General features: G+C 53.2%; 1 protein-coding gene across 1 annotated transcript in view; it reads left to right on the top strand.

Moving 5' to 3' along the window:
- Positions 1-13,679, top strand: part of COL13A1 (collagen type XIII alpha 1 chain) — an 83,616-nt gene that overhangs the window by 30,738 nt on the left and 39,199 nt on the right. Inside the window, exons 12-15 of the mRNA XM_053585427.1 lie at positions 602-709; positions 2,882-2,908; positions 3,739-3,774; positions 13,385-13,429. Of these exons, the coding sequence (XP_053441402.1) occupies positions 602-709; positions 2,882-2,908; positions 3,739-3,774; positions 13,385-13,429 (216 nt within the window). The remainder of the gene's footprint in view (positions 1-601; positions 710-2,881; positions 2,909-3,738; positions 3,775-13,384; positions 13,430-13,679) is intronic.

The raw sequence follows: 13,679 nt of genomic DNA, 5'->3' as shown, positions 1-13,679 counted from the left end.
TTATCAGAAGTGTTTTACCAATCCAAATTTTTTACATCAAACCTCTTGTTCACCTGTTTAGTGAGCCAAACAAATTCCACGGCCTCCACCCTAAGGCTCTCTTCTGATCTTCCAGGCCAGATAATCAAAGAGAGCAAAAAACTGAGATGGGAAATGAGAAACTTTGTTCCCATTCTACACTTTAGAGAGATAATGTGACTTGCCACCTAGAAAGAGTGTGATAGAAGTAGGCCCAGCCCGCAGACCATATGGGCTGGACTCTGGCCACTGGCCAGTCTGGGAGCAGGCCTCTGGTGAGGGCAAAAGGGTCTCACCCTGCACCTCTGCCGCCACACCAGGGCTTTCTGCCCTGGGGACCAGCAAGTCCTCTCTGGAAGCCCCATCTCCTGGGGACCTACTGCCTTGGCCTTCTTCTCACTGCTGCCAGCCCCTGCATGTAGTCACCACCACATGGCATCATCACCATTACACCACCAATCCTCCGTCACCACTGCCTTCTCAGCAAAGCCCATGGCAGAGCCTTCACTGGGTGCATGGCATGGGGGTGGGAGCTGGTCTACAGCTCCAAAGGTCTTCTAACACTGGTTTCCATGAACTTTAGGGTGAACAGGGCCAGACCGGCATCCAAGGTCCACCAGGGCCACCGGGCCCCCCTGGACCAAGTGGACCTCTGGGGCACCCAGGACTGCCAGGGCCCATGGGGTCACCCGTAAGTATTCTATTCCTCTCTCCAAGGTTTGTCCCAACAGCTCTAGAAGCCTCTAAAGCTTGAATAAGCAAGAGGAACCTAGGTTCCTACCAAAGAGCAGAAACACTGTGGCAAGGCCACTGGATGTGGTGGCCTGGGCAGAGAGCTGTCCATCCCCATCACACCCACCTGCTGCCCTCCACTCTGAAAACACACCCCTGGGCCACATCCACTCACTCACAGAGCCACTCCACACACCCCTGGGCCACATCCACTCACTCACAGGGCCACTCCACACACCCCTGGGCCACATCCACACACTCCTGGGCCATATCCACTCATTCACCCCTGGGCCACATCCACTCTTCAGGGAGGAGATGATTTATAGGCTGTCCCATCCCCAGCTGCAGCAGAGAGGAACTTAGAGAACTCCCAGGGCCACCCCTGATGGCTGTCCCTGAGCCCAGGGCTTAGGAAAACCCAAGTTGGGGGCAGTGGACTCTGAAGGAGGTACTTAGCACCCTGATGAACATGTCTGGTGGGGTCCATGTGAGTTTCACCCTGCTGCCCCTCCCCAGATGACCTGGATGTCCAGTCAGTGGAGAGTCCTGCATCAGGCCTAAGGACCTGCAGGGCCACCACTGCAAAGGTTCTAGAGAGGCCACTGGCACTCCCTCCAGGCAGGCCCATATGCAGGAGATAGTTCAAGTCACCTTTGTTAAGCCCTGGCCAAGACTCTACTCAGGGAAGTTTAGCATAACAAAGCACCAGGGCAGGAGAATAATTCAGTGGGTACCTGGACGTCTTTAGAGAAAATGAGTCTTCCACCCACCGGTAAGATTCACATTACACTGTATTGGAGGAACAAGGGTTAAGGGCAAAGTCTGTTTCCTTCTTAATAATGTTTTTCCTATGTGGTAGGGAAAAAACGTTTTTTGTTTTTTTTTTTGTCTTATGGCAAAAGCATCATACATTTATTGTGAAAGATTTGGAACAAAGACAAGGAAACAGAATGTCTGTGCACATTTCTGATCCTGTCCCTGGGATAGATTCCCAGAGGTGGAACAGCTGGGTCAGAGAAGTCCCAGACAATTAGCCCTCAATGAGATGGTCAAATTCAAGATTACCTGGCTTCACACCTGGGCCCCTTGGCTGCCAACTACCAAGCTTGAAGCTCTTCCTGGGGTCTCTCTAGCCCAGGCAATAGTTCTGGCCACACAGGGCACCCACTTGGCTGGAAAGACCTGCACAGAGGTGGGAAAACCCAAGTGGCTGGGAGCCGGCTCTCTTGCCTGCTTGACCACTGTAATGAATGTTAAATATCTCCACAATTTCCTCCCCAGCAACCCAGAGAGGGAGAGGAGTCTTACTTCTATCAGTTTTTAGATGGGAGAACCTGAAAGCAAGTGAAATTTAGGAAACTGAACCAAACCAAGCCAAGAAAACCATAAAATGCTCAAAATTCACTTCTTTGCTGACCACTGCCCTCTCTGCCCCTCCCAACACATTGGGCTCTCTCGCTCACTGAACCCAAGCCAGGTGGTTTTCTTTTTCAGGTTGCTTATAACAAAACAAAATAAAAACAGAAAGTGCATTTTTTAAAACCAATTGAAACAGCCCAGTCCAATCGTGGCTTTCCCCAGCCCACACTCGCTGACCAGGCCTGTGCCTGAGACTGCAGTGGAGCCAGCCTTCCCTGGCCTCTGCCCCAGCTTCCCGCAGGCCCCTCAGCCCACACCACCTCACCACAGCTAGCTGCCATGGCACGGCACCCCGGGCAGATGGAAACAGGGCTCCTCACAGGCAGGGCTAAGGATGAAACCAAAGCTCTGCTGAGCAAGGTCGACTTTCCAGGGAGGGGTCCAAATTAGAAGGTGGGTGGGTGAGGATCTGGACCAAACCACACTATCAATTTAGCATGATGTCGTTGACCCAGTTTCCAGTGGGTGAGCACAGTGGAATTGCCCACGGCGCCCACATGGCTGCAAAGAGGGACCCAAGCCTGTTGTCCCCATGTGCCCTCAGCAGGTTTCAGATACCCTTCTAGGATCCTCTAGGGTAGTTCTCCAGCATGCCTGTTCTCTTACTATAGCTATTTGGGGGCTACCCTGGCCCCATCCTCCACTATAAATATAGCTGGCCTCAACCATTTACCAGTTGGAAACCATTTCCACTCACCTTTTTCTTCCACAGGGCTTACCTGGACCTCCTGGACCTAAGGTGAGTGTCTTCTGGGTGACGCACTGAATAGGCAGGAGAGTTCCCTGCAGGGTGGAGCAGCGCTGAAGGCTACTGAGGACACAGCCAGGTGGGGTCTCCACTGAGAGATGGATTGAGCTTGGCTCAGTTTCAAAACATACCTTCCTCTTAGGAACTGACCTGGTTCCAACAAAAATTGCACTCCTTGCACACTCAGGCTGGTGGAGCAAGTCCTCTGGCTGGCATAGAAGGCACAGTCCCACCCTCCAAGAGCTTTCTAGTCTAGTTGGAAACTAAGCAGATGCCCAGGACACTGTCACACTATCCCAATAAAATAGTATTTTGTAAGGTGGTGAGGATGGAAGAGGCCTCCAGGGTCACCCAGGCTCCTGAAAACTCTCACACAGATGGCCACAATGTCAAAAAGACTCCACCTTTAGAGCTGAGATTTCCCAGGCTCAGAGGTGAGAAGGGGCCCACCTCTGATTGTGCCCAGTGGTTTTATAAATGTGGAGCTGAGGGCCCTGGGGAAAGTTTCTTGTCCAAGTTCAACAGAAAGTCAGTGGTGGAACAAAAACTGACCCTCAGGTCTTTCAGGTCCTACCCAATTGACCCTTTTCACCATTCCTCCGCTTCTGCAAAGCAGGGCTTGTTCTGAAGGGTACAGCAATCTCTATTGGTCTCAGAGGAAGCACAGGGTTGTTGTCCCAGGGACAGTGGGAGTTGGGTGTTAAAGGGACAGGAGGATCTGGAGTCCTTGTGAGGAAGGGGGATGGTGTCATGGGGAACATCCCAGGCCAAAATTTGACTTTGGGAAAATCTCTTTAATGGCATTCTCTTTGTTTTCCCAGGGAGACCCAGGAATCCAGGGCTACCATGGCCGGAAGGTAAGATGAAGGGGGAGGACCCCGCCACCCCCAGTGATAACTCGAGTGGGGCCTCACACAGTACACACAGGGGCAGGACTCCGTCATACACAATGTATGTTTGCACACATACCGCCCAGTGGGAGCCTCCACCTGCAGGGTGAGGAGAAGCAGAGTGGGTGGGCCCTCAGGCAAATCAGTGGGCCAGCAGGATCTCAGACCCAAGAGGCTCTCTTGCTGCCAGGCTGTGTGGCTCTGTCCATACCGGGGCAGGCCAGGTCCTCGCTGGCCCTGAGGACCTGATAAGTAGGAGCTCAGAGTTCTGTCCTGAGCAAATGTGGGCGCCATGGAGGGGTCCAGCTCTGCTCTCTGGCAGGTCACAGTCCAGACAGACAGAAGCATTCTTGCTGCACAGATAGCCCCGGTGGAGGCAGGCTTTATGACGTGCTACCATCACAAGGCACGGTGTGAGCACACAAGGTGGAAAGAAAATTCCAGACAGGGAGGAGTATGGGGAGACTTCTGGGAGAAGACAGCCTGTGAACTCAACCTTGATGAATGGGTGGATGGATCAGTTACCTATTACCATGTAACAAACCATCCCAGACTTACTGGCTTAAAACGGATGGGTCATTATTCTGATTCTTTGTCTTGCTGATCTGTAAGTTCTCCTTGGCTTACTCATGCTGTAAAATTAGATGATAGATGAAGGGGCCAAGACAGCCTCTTTCACATGTCAGGTGGCTGGTACTGGCTGGGGGCTGGGGACTTCTGGTCTGCTCCACGTTGCTTCTCATCCCCTAGAGGGCTAGACAGGCTCCTCCCTTCAGCACAGCAGGCATTCAAAATGGTAGGTCTGAGCTGGATATGTTCAAGTGTCTGCTTGTATCACATTTTCTAATTTCCTTTTGGTTGATCCAAGTCACATGACCAAGTCATGTGGTATGGGCGGAGTCCTGGTTTCCACCTCTTGAAAGGAAGAATAGCAAAGTACAGGGGTGGGGTGGGGGTGGGGGGGCATTTTTATTCCATCACTGTGGTCCTTCAGCAAATCTTATGGGAAATGGTATTTTAGACAGGGAAACAATTTGAGCAAAGGCCCAAAAGTGATCATTACAATAAGCATACTAATGTAAGAATAATTTTATTATGAGTCACTACTAGCTGAACACCTACTATAGGTCAAGTACTTTCTTTCAACACATGCTGCACATAACCCTAAAACAACCCTGTGAGGTGGGTATGAGGCTGGCATGACTACTCTCCTATTTAACAAGTGAGGAAACGAAGTGTCTTAGTCTGTTTTGTGTTTCTATAACAAAATAGCACGGTCTGGGTAACTTATAAAGAAAAGCAATTTCTTCCTTACAGTTTGGGAGGCTGGGCAGCCTGAGGTCAAGGGGCCAGCATCTGGTGAGGGACTTCCTGCTGTGTCATTCCATGGGGGAAGGCAGAAGGGAGAGACAGCAAGAGTGAGAGAGAGCTGAGCTTGCTTTTATAACACATGGACTCTCTCAGTAAGGAACCTACTCCCATAGTAACTAACCCATCCCTGCCATAGCAACATTAATCCACTCCTGAGAGCAGAGCCCACCTAATCATCTCTTAAAGGACCCACCTCTCAACACTATTGCATTGGGGATTAATTTTCCTAAACACGAACTTGGGGGGATACATTCAAACCATAGGACGGAAGCTTGCCCACAGCCTCATGGGCTGTAAGTGGTGGAGCAGGAATCCAAATCAGGTCTTCCTATGGTAACACCTGCTGTAAGGAGCCCATCCCTGCCCTCCAGACCAGGTCGGGAAGCCTTTAGAGCAGCAGTTCTCAACCTGTGGGTTGTGACTCATAGGAACTGTATTAAAGGGCTGCGGCATTAGGAAGGTTGAGAACCACTGCTCTAGAGCCTTCCAGGAGGAGAAAAGAGGCAGGAAGGAAGACACCCGGAGGGGGAAAGAATGCTGGGAAGAGAAGAATCACTCTAGAGAAGCACATTCCTCACACGCTGCAGTTGGTGGCTGCCATCACCATGGGCTTTACGGGTGCCTGGTGGATGAAATGGCAAGACCTGAGAGATCTTTAATTAGTTCTGCATAAACTGAGAAGTTTGTATAGTGTCAGGAAGTGGAAATCAGCCCCCGCTGATGGAGTGCCTCCATCCACTCATGCAGACTCATAAATTTTACTGCGTCCTGGTGCAACACAGAGTTGGTTTTCCCATTAACAGCTGGCCCATCACTTTCAAAGCTGAAAAGGGGCTATGGGGCCAGCAGAGCATCCCCAGACATCAAGGCAATGCCCTCAGCTGGCATCAGACCATGATGGGCATCTTCATTCTGCTGCAAACTGGAAGTCCAGTCACCCAGACAGGAGTTTGAGGTCTGTAGTCCTAAGGAGAGAGAGTCCTCCACATAGCACTGAGGTGTTATGGTGCTAGAGGACCTGGCCAGGTGACAGTGGCAATCCTAGACTCAGATTCTAAGAAGAATCATTTAACCCCACTGCATTGAATTTGCAGAGCAAATCCGCGTAGTCCTGATAGGAGAGCAGCTCCTGTCCCTGGGAATTGGGAGCTTTGCTCAGGACATCACAGACTCTGTCATGGAAGAGAGATCATTCTTCTTCTGTATGACTAAGGGTAGCACAAGTGCTGATGGGTTAACCTACAGGAAGAACGATTCCCAAACAATAAGAGGGAGCTTCCAAATACCCAGCTGCCTTGGGAGGTATTCAGCGGGGCTGGATAACAAGGACCTGAGATGTGCTAAGAGTAGCCTCTGTGTCGCATACGACACTGGATTAAAATCCCTTCTAGCTCAGGGAGGCCACGGCTTCCTGAGGACAGAGTTAGCTCCATATCCCCTACAAAGGCACAGCCCGAGCCTTGTGAGGGGTCCCGTCTCCTTGGGCCTTTGTCCAAGTCTTTTCTCCATCCACACCCAGGTCTTTCAGAAGCTTCCCCACACCCAGATCTCACGAGCACCCCAGAGAAGGCCCTTCCTCCTCCTTCTTGCTGGCCTCTTGCCCCCGTCCGCTCTCTCTCTGTCAGACGGCCCCTCTCCACTCTCCCGTGATGGCCTCTTCCCATGGAATACTGAGAGGCTATGAGGCTGTGAGGCTGTGGTGCCCCCTCACTCCCTATGGGGTCTTCTGAAGGCTCAGGCTACTTCTGCTCCTCCCCACCTGTCTTTTCGGTGGGCACCACTAGAGCTACCATCCTTGCAAAGCCAAATGGCCCACACGTTGTCTCAACAGTCCTCCCCCTCTGTGCTGGTACTCTGTCCTGACCCTTGTCCTGCCACCAACTCACCACTGCCTCCGAGTCCGCCAGAGGCCAGAGGGTGGACACCAGGAACTAAGACCATCAGCTGAAGGCCCACCCAAGGACTTGAGGTCATTCCGGGAGAGGCCGTGTCTGTCCCACTGTTTCAACCCCAATAGGACAGTGGGTATCTTGACCTTGGTGATCACATGCTCAGGCAGAAGTTTGCTTTTCTCCTGAAATGAAGAGATTGTTTTGTCTTTGGTGCCAAAAACAAAGTGCAGCATCACTTTGCATCTCAGGCTCAGCCAAAGTTCATTCACTCCCTGTCTGACTCGGGCTGACCCTGTCTCAGTGGTTAGAGCTCATTGTCCTGATTGTACAAACGAGAAGTTCAGAAAGGATAATGCTTTGCCCAAGGTTGCACAGCAGGTGAATGATCATGCTGAAATGAAAAGTAACGTCTTATATAAGCCCAGCGGCCAGTCCATTTTTGCACCCTGGTGCAGATGTCCACTCAGGGGTTCTGCTCAGGGGGTCTCACCCCAGGCCAAGATAACTGTGCACACCTCCCGGCCCTGTGGTTTCTCTGGGATGTGCAGGGTTGTCCCCAGCCTCGCTCCTTTTGCCTGTCCACTCTCTTTCCCGCTCTTCCCTGCTCTGCTCTCTCTGTGGAATAAGGCATGGAGAGAAGCCCTAACACAAAGGGTGGCTTGGTCACAGACGCTGGGAAGACGAGTCTGCTCCACCCCACCACCCCAGGGAGGAACAGGTGCCAGCAGGTGGGGACAGTGCACCGAGACAGAAGCCATATGGCTGCTCTCGAGGTCGGGCGTGAGCAGGACCCCTGGGGTAACTGATGGACCCTCCACACGAGCTTGCCTTGCTTTGTCCCAGAGACCCGACACACAGGCAGGGAGTCCACTCTGGTGGCACAGGATGGAATTTAACTCGGTGCACATGGCTCTCAGCCTGTGTGGCTTGCTAGTGATTGCTGCTGTCCACCAGCACTCCTGCCTGCTGGGCTAGGCCTGGCACCCTCTCAAAGGCCAGCCAGGCCAGCAAGGCAGGCTTCCCTACTACTTCCTTGAGATCAAAGCCTCACGTGGCCAGCTGGCCCAGCGCTGCCCTTACGGCCCACTGGGGGCCAGCCCTCCTGCCTAGACACTGTGAGTATTGTTATGCACCCATGTGGTACCTATTTTATCCACTTTTATGACAATGATCTACCTTAAATATGTTGCAAGACACAAAGTGTGTTTAAAACATTACAACCTTGGCCCACTTTCAAGAGGATTGATTAGTATTGTCAAATCATATGTGGATCACAAACCTGGTGAGAGCTTATCTCTAAGTACATCAGAACACAAGTACTCCTTCTCACAGCAGGGGCAGTGGCTGTGGGGGGGGGGGGGTTAAGCCTCAGGGTTTTCATGAAGGGCCCTAGCTGAAGTGCAACTTTCCCCACCCCCCACCCCCATGCCCCCAGGCTGCAGGCTATGTGGGTTTCAGACCAGAGGAGGAAAGATGTGAGAGCCTCGGGCTGGAGCCACTTACAGCTATAGTTACCCACCCCTCCCGGAGGCCAAGGGGGCTCCCCAGAAACAGCCTCCCTGTGGAGGAAATGCAATGGGCCTCATAGTAGGGGGCAGAAGCCCACCCAGCTGTCCCAGCCCTCCCTCTGTGGTTGTGCTGGCCCACCACTTCAACCCTTCTGCCAAAGGCCATGAGGGTTCTGACCTACCGGTCAGAGCAAGGGTCTGTGGGGTGGACATACTTTTGGAAAATGATGATTTGCGTTGTTATAACTGCCTTACTTTTCAACATTCCAGGCTGTGCACTAGGCACTTTGCATGTATCAACTTATTAAATACTTGCCACAACCCTATGAGGTAGGTTTTATTCTTATCCTCAATTTACAGATAGCAAAGTAAGGTTCACAGAAGCTATTCCCCACCCACAAGATCTACAACTAGGAAGTGGAGAAGCCAGGTCTGTTGGACCCCAAAGCCTTGCTCTGAATGACTTTATTACCTGCATCTTAAGAGTCCCGGGGGACCCCACAATTTCCGGCAAACCTTATCCCCCCACCTCTCTCCTAATGGAAGGAAAAGAGCTGGGAGTTGAGCTATCTTCCCTCTTGTGAGGAGAGGGTTTGGGCTGAATTGAGGCCTCTCTCTCAGCCTCCAGAAGCTCTGTGAACAGTATCTGGAGAGTCCTCAGTGGAGTATGCAGGGCTCTGCTGTGTTTTTAATGGCAGAGCTGAAAAGTGGAGTATTTCTGCCCGTTGCCGTTAACTCTGTCCAAATGATCACCCCAGAGAGATGGGATGGTCACAGAACTTCCAATAAACTCAGAAGGAAGCAGATTGTCCCAACTTTCATGACAGCTATTCCAGAAACCTTCCTGTACCCCTCTGGCTCCCGGAAGACCTGAGTGACCCAGGTGTCCTGTGGCACTCACATATAGCAGAACACTCCCGGTAGATGGAAGCCATAGACACAGGAGTCTCTGTGGGGACAGAGTTTTCTTCAGAGCCATGAAATCCCAGTGGGGACATCCAGACCATTTAAATTAAAGCAGATCAGAAGACTAAGACCTGGGCCCTAGATCTGAGGCCTCATGGGGACTAAAAGGACCCATCCCCCACCCTGTGCTCTCTGGGGCTTGTTTTTCCTGCACTCCTCAGTCCAAACACTAATTAGAGCTGACTTTTCTTTTTGGAACTAACTACAAAATCATCCGATCTCAAATTGAGATTACAAACCAGCCGTCCTTCCAAAGCCCTGGCCTTCAATGAGGCAGCCGACCCCGGTAATTCCCTGGATCACTTCCTGCTGGCCCTAATTACCGGAGGACCTGGGATTTCCGCGGTTCTGTTCCTCTGTGGTGTGGAGGCTGGCTGGGGCAGGGCAGCAGGAACTGAGCTGCCCTTTTCCCGGAAGGAAGGCCTGGGAACTTTTTAAGACAGAAAGGCATCAGCCCTCCTCCCCCAGCTTTTCCACTCTAGGAAAGGGCCCTGGTCCAGGCCTGAGGCCTGAGCTGCCAGCTACCACCGTCACCTTCCTCCAGCCCTCCACCCACCCCACTCCCAGGCAGGCCTTCCTCCTCCCCTGCAGAGAACAAAGAGTCAGTGTGCCCAGCTGCCCTGGCCCTGGCCTTCCCACCCAGACGTGGCTGCAGCAGGAGCCCAGGCTTCACCTCAGGGAGGTGCATTCATCTCCCTGAGCTCTCCTGCCCTGATCTTCATTTGGCTGGGATCTGACCTTGACGTCCCCCTACTTCTTCCAGACTGTGTCTTCTTGCCAAGTCCCTGCCCAGCTTGTTTTACAAACAGTAAATCACCAATTAAGAGGCCACTCCTACAGATCTCACTCCCAATCTGTCATCTCTGTGAAGGATGGGTCCTCCCACCAGGGAGCTGGGACCAGAAGAGAGGACCTACTGATGCTTTCACATGCTCAGGTGCAGGGCCCAAGTGGGGAGTCTTGAGTGGAAGCCTCAAAGTTAGGCTGGGATAGGCCTTCAAGGGCATTCAGGGCAAAGCCCTCTGTACCCATCTGTGCTCCTCAGAGCCTCCTCAGCCACCCTCTGTGCATTGGTTCTTGGCACAGAGGCTAAAAAGCCAGCCTCCAGGCTCAGCGCCTGTGGCTCAAGCAGCTAAGGTGCCAGCCACATACACCTGAGCTGGTGGGTTCAAATCCAGCCCAGGCCACCAAACAATAATGACAGCTGCAAACAAAAAATAGCCGGGCGTTGTGGCAGGTGCCTGTAGTCCCAGCTATTTGGGAGGTAGGGGCAGGAGAATTGCTTGAGCCCAGGAGTTGGAGGTTGCTGTGAGCTGTGATGTCACAGCACTCTACCCAGGGTGACAGCTTGAGGCTCTGTCTCAAAAAAACAAAAAAGCCAGCCTCCCAGAGTGGGTGACCCGGGGCTGGTCTGGAGTTACAGTTCTGCCATCACACTGGAGCCCCTGGGGAGCTGCGAGAGTCCCCCAACCACAGAAGACAAGGGAAGGTAGAGACAAAGGAGGTAAAATGAGACCTGTGGGCTTTGACAGGCTGGGAGAGCCGGGCCCTAGAAGATGAAGACGGTACCGAGTGAGTGGATCTAAATAAGCACAATTCCTAACTGAAAATGTTTAGGTAGGAAAACTTAACAGAGAAATTAGAAAAGGGGCCTGTGGGTAGGATCTCACAAGACATGCCACAGGAACAGCCCTCTGAGCAGAAGTGGGTTGCTGTCCTCCTTTGGCAATAGTCACCAGCAGCTCGTGTCTCCTGCAAGTGGGCTTGTTTTCCCAGCCTGTCCCCTTCATCCGCCTGCCAACAGGGCAACACTAGAACCCTTGACAATGACTCTCATGCACCCTCTATCCAGAAATGTTGTTCTCTGGGCTAGGAGAAGCCCAGCTCCTCAGTTCAGAGGTGAGATGGGGCAGGCCCACAGAGACAAGCCCTGAGGACTGAGCCTAATGAGAGTGGAGTGGACAGCGGGAGAGGTCAGCCGAGTACCCCTGCTTCCTGCCCAACAAAGGGGCAGAAGGGAAGGAGGCCTGAGGTGGGGGTCAAAGGAGGCCTGAGGTGGGGGCCTGGGTCATTTGTAGAATTAAGAGCCTTGACCCAGAGGAGAGGGAAGGGTCGAAGGTCAGCCATCCTGCAGAGAAGGGCTGCCTCTCTAGGAGGCTCCAGGGCTGTGACTTCCCCAGAGGGCACAACTGTGTACATCAACAGGGGCTGACGACAACCCCAATTAGTGTAGAAACCCTCAGGCTTCCGGGTTTTGCCCTACACAGCTTCTTCAGAGATTGGAGACAGCAGCTCAGAGATGAGCGGGAAGCAGAGCCCCCCTCCTGCCCTGAAGGGGCTTCTCACAGCCAGCCCTCTGGGCAGGGGGAGGGGAGAGCAGCAACCCCTCCTAGAGCCACATTTTTAGCAGCAGCTAAGACCCTCAGCCTTTTTCTGGAGCTGCCAACAGACCCAAGTGTCACCTCATGGGGTCTGGCCTCTCTCCCTCCTAAGGGCTGGTCAGAGGAGCAGACAGGGCTGGGTGGGTGGAGAGGGCAGGGAGCAGGAGTGGGTAGGAGGGATCTGGTCTAACCTCACTTTGCAGCCAAAGATCCTGGACCCAGAGGGGGAAAGTGGCTTTTCCAAGGTCTCACACAGACTTGCAGCCCAGTTCCCTAAAGTGGAGATAGAAAGAAGAGGACAAAGGCATTGGAGGGAAGCAGAAGAAAAGACAGAGGAAGAAAGAGAGGGATGAACAGAAGTCTTGGAACAGTCGGTGACTCTCAAGCTGACCTCCCACCTGCACCCCCAATCTGTGGGCCCCTGTGCTGAGTCAATCTGATTGGGCTGGTTGGAATGTTAGTGGAGGATACTGGTCCCCAAAATAAAGAGTGACAGAGGCCCTCAGCTGGCACTCCTGAGAGAGGGCCTTGAGACCATTGTGACCAGAGTAGCCAGACTTCAGACGAGGTCCTGTTGTGCCCTCTGCTGGCCACAGGGCAGACCTGTGTGCATAGGCAGGGCCCCGCCCACGCTGTTCTGGACTCCCCGGACTGAGCTGCCTCACATACCTCCCGGCACAGCAGGGGACTTCACTGTGCTTTTAGCCTCTGCAGGCTGTTTGATGGGGTGGATGGACAGTCAGTGCATCCAATGTTGGGGTTTTCCAGGAGAAATGAGCACCTGGGCTTTCGCAGACAAAAAACTCAGGTTCAAAGCCCTAGTTTGCATGACCTTGGCAATCATACCTGTCCTCTCTGAGCCATAGTTTGCTTACCTGCGAAAAAGAAATAACATCCACTCCCACACAGACCCACGTCCCTGGGAGAGTTAGACCCAGGGGATTTGGAGGAGAAGAAACCCCAGATCAGGAGAGCAAGGAGCTCCTGTCTGGCTCAGCCAGGAGGTACTGTTCCCAGCAAAGCTGCCAGAGCTAAAACAGGGCAAGAAGCAGCAGGCAGGGGTGGGCAGGAAGGATACAGTCGTGAGCAGCCACGTGAGGGTCCTCTGCCCTCACAGCCCTACCGTAGACTGCACCCCAAGCCCTAGTCCCAGGGCCAGCCTGGCCATTGAGTGGTGATAGATCTTGAGCAAGGCACCTCGTCTCACTGGACTGGATGGCACATCGTGGGCCTCTCCCTCTGGGGGGCTTTCCTGCTCTGGGATCCATGACCTGGGCTGTCCTGCAAGTTTGCATAACTGAAGGCAGTGGCCCACATGGCTGCTAGCACAGGGTAGGGTCCTCAGAGATCCCTGTGAGCTCGATAGTTGTCCAGGCTTCCAGAGAAGGCATTCTCACTGACATCCCCACAGTCCTGAGTCTGGTCCTCCTCCCACCATTTCTCTTGTTTCTTCCTGCAGGGAGAACGGGGCATGCCAGGGATGCCGGGCAAGCATGGCGCCAAGGTACCTCCCCTCCTCAGCACTTGTCCCTCTCTCCCAAGCTCAGGGCACCCCTGGAGTCCCAACTCCTCGGCCTCCTACTTGCTAACTGGTCATCCCCCTGGCCACAGGTGGGGGGCATGTGTGTGGCCCATGCAGGTTCTCTCATCAGTGCCCTTCTGATGTGGCCAGCCTCCTCCTGGTCACCTCTGGGTCATAAAAAGCCTTCTCAGGTAACCCCAGCTCCAGCTGCAGTCCTCAGATCCAAACAGAA

This window comes from Nycticebus coucang, chromosome 3 (assembly GCF_027406575.1).
Source record: "Nycticebus coucang isolate mNycCou1 chromosome 3, mNycCou1.pri, whole genome shotgun sequence".
Classification (NCBI taxonomy): domain Eukaryota; kingdom Metazoa; phylum Chordata; class Mammalia; order Primates; family Lorisidae; genus Nycticebus; species Nycticebus coucang.
The sequence above is the reverse complement of the archived record's forward strand: the minus strand, read 5'-3'. Positions and strand labels throughout refer to the sequence as shown.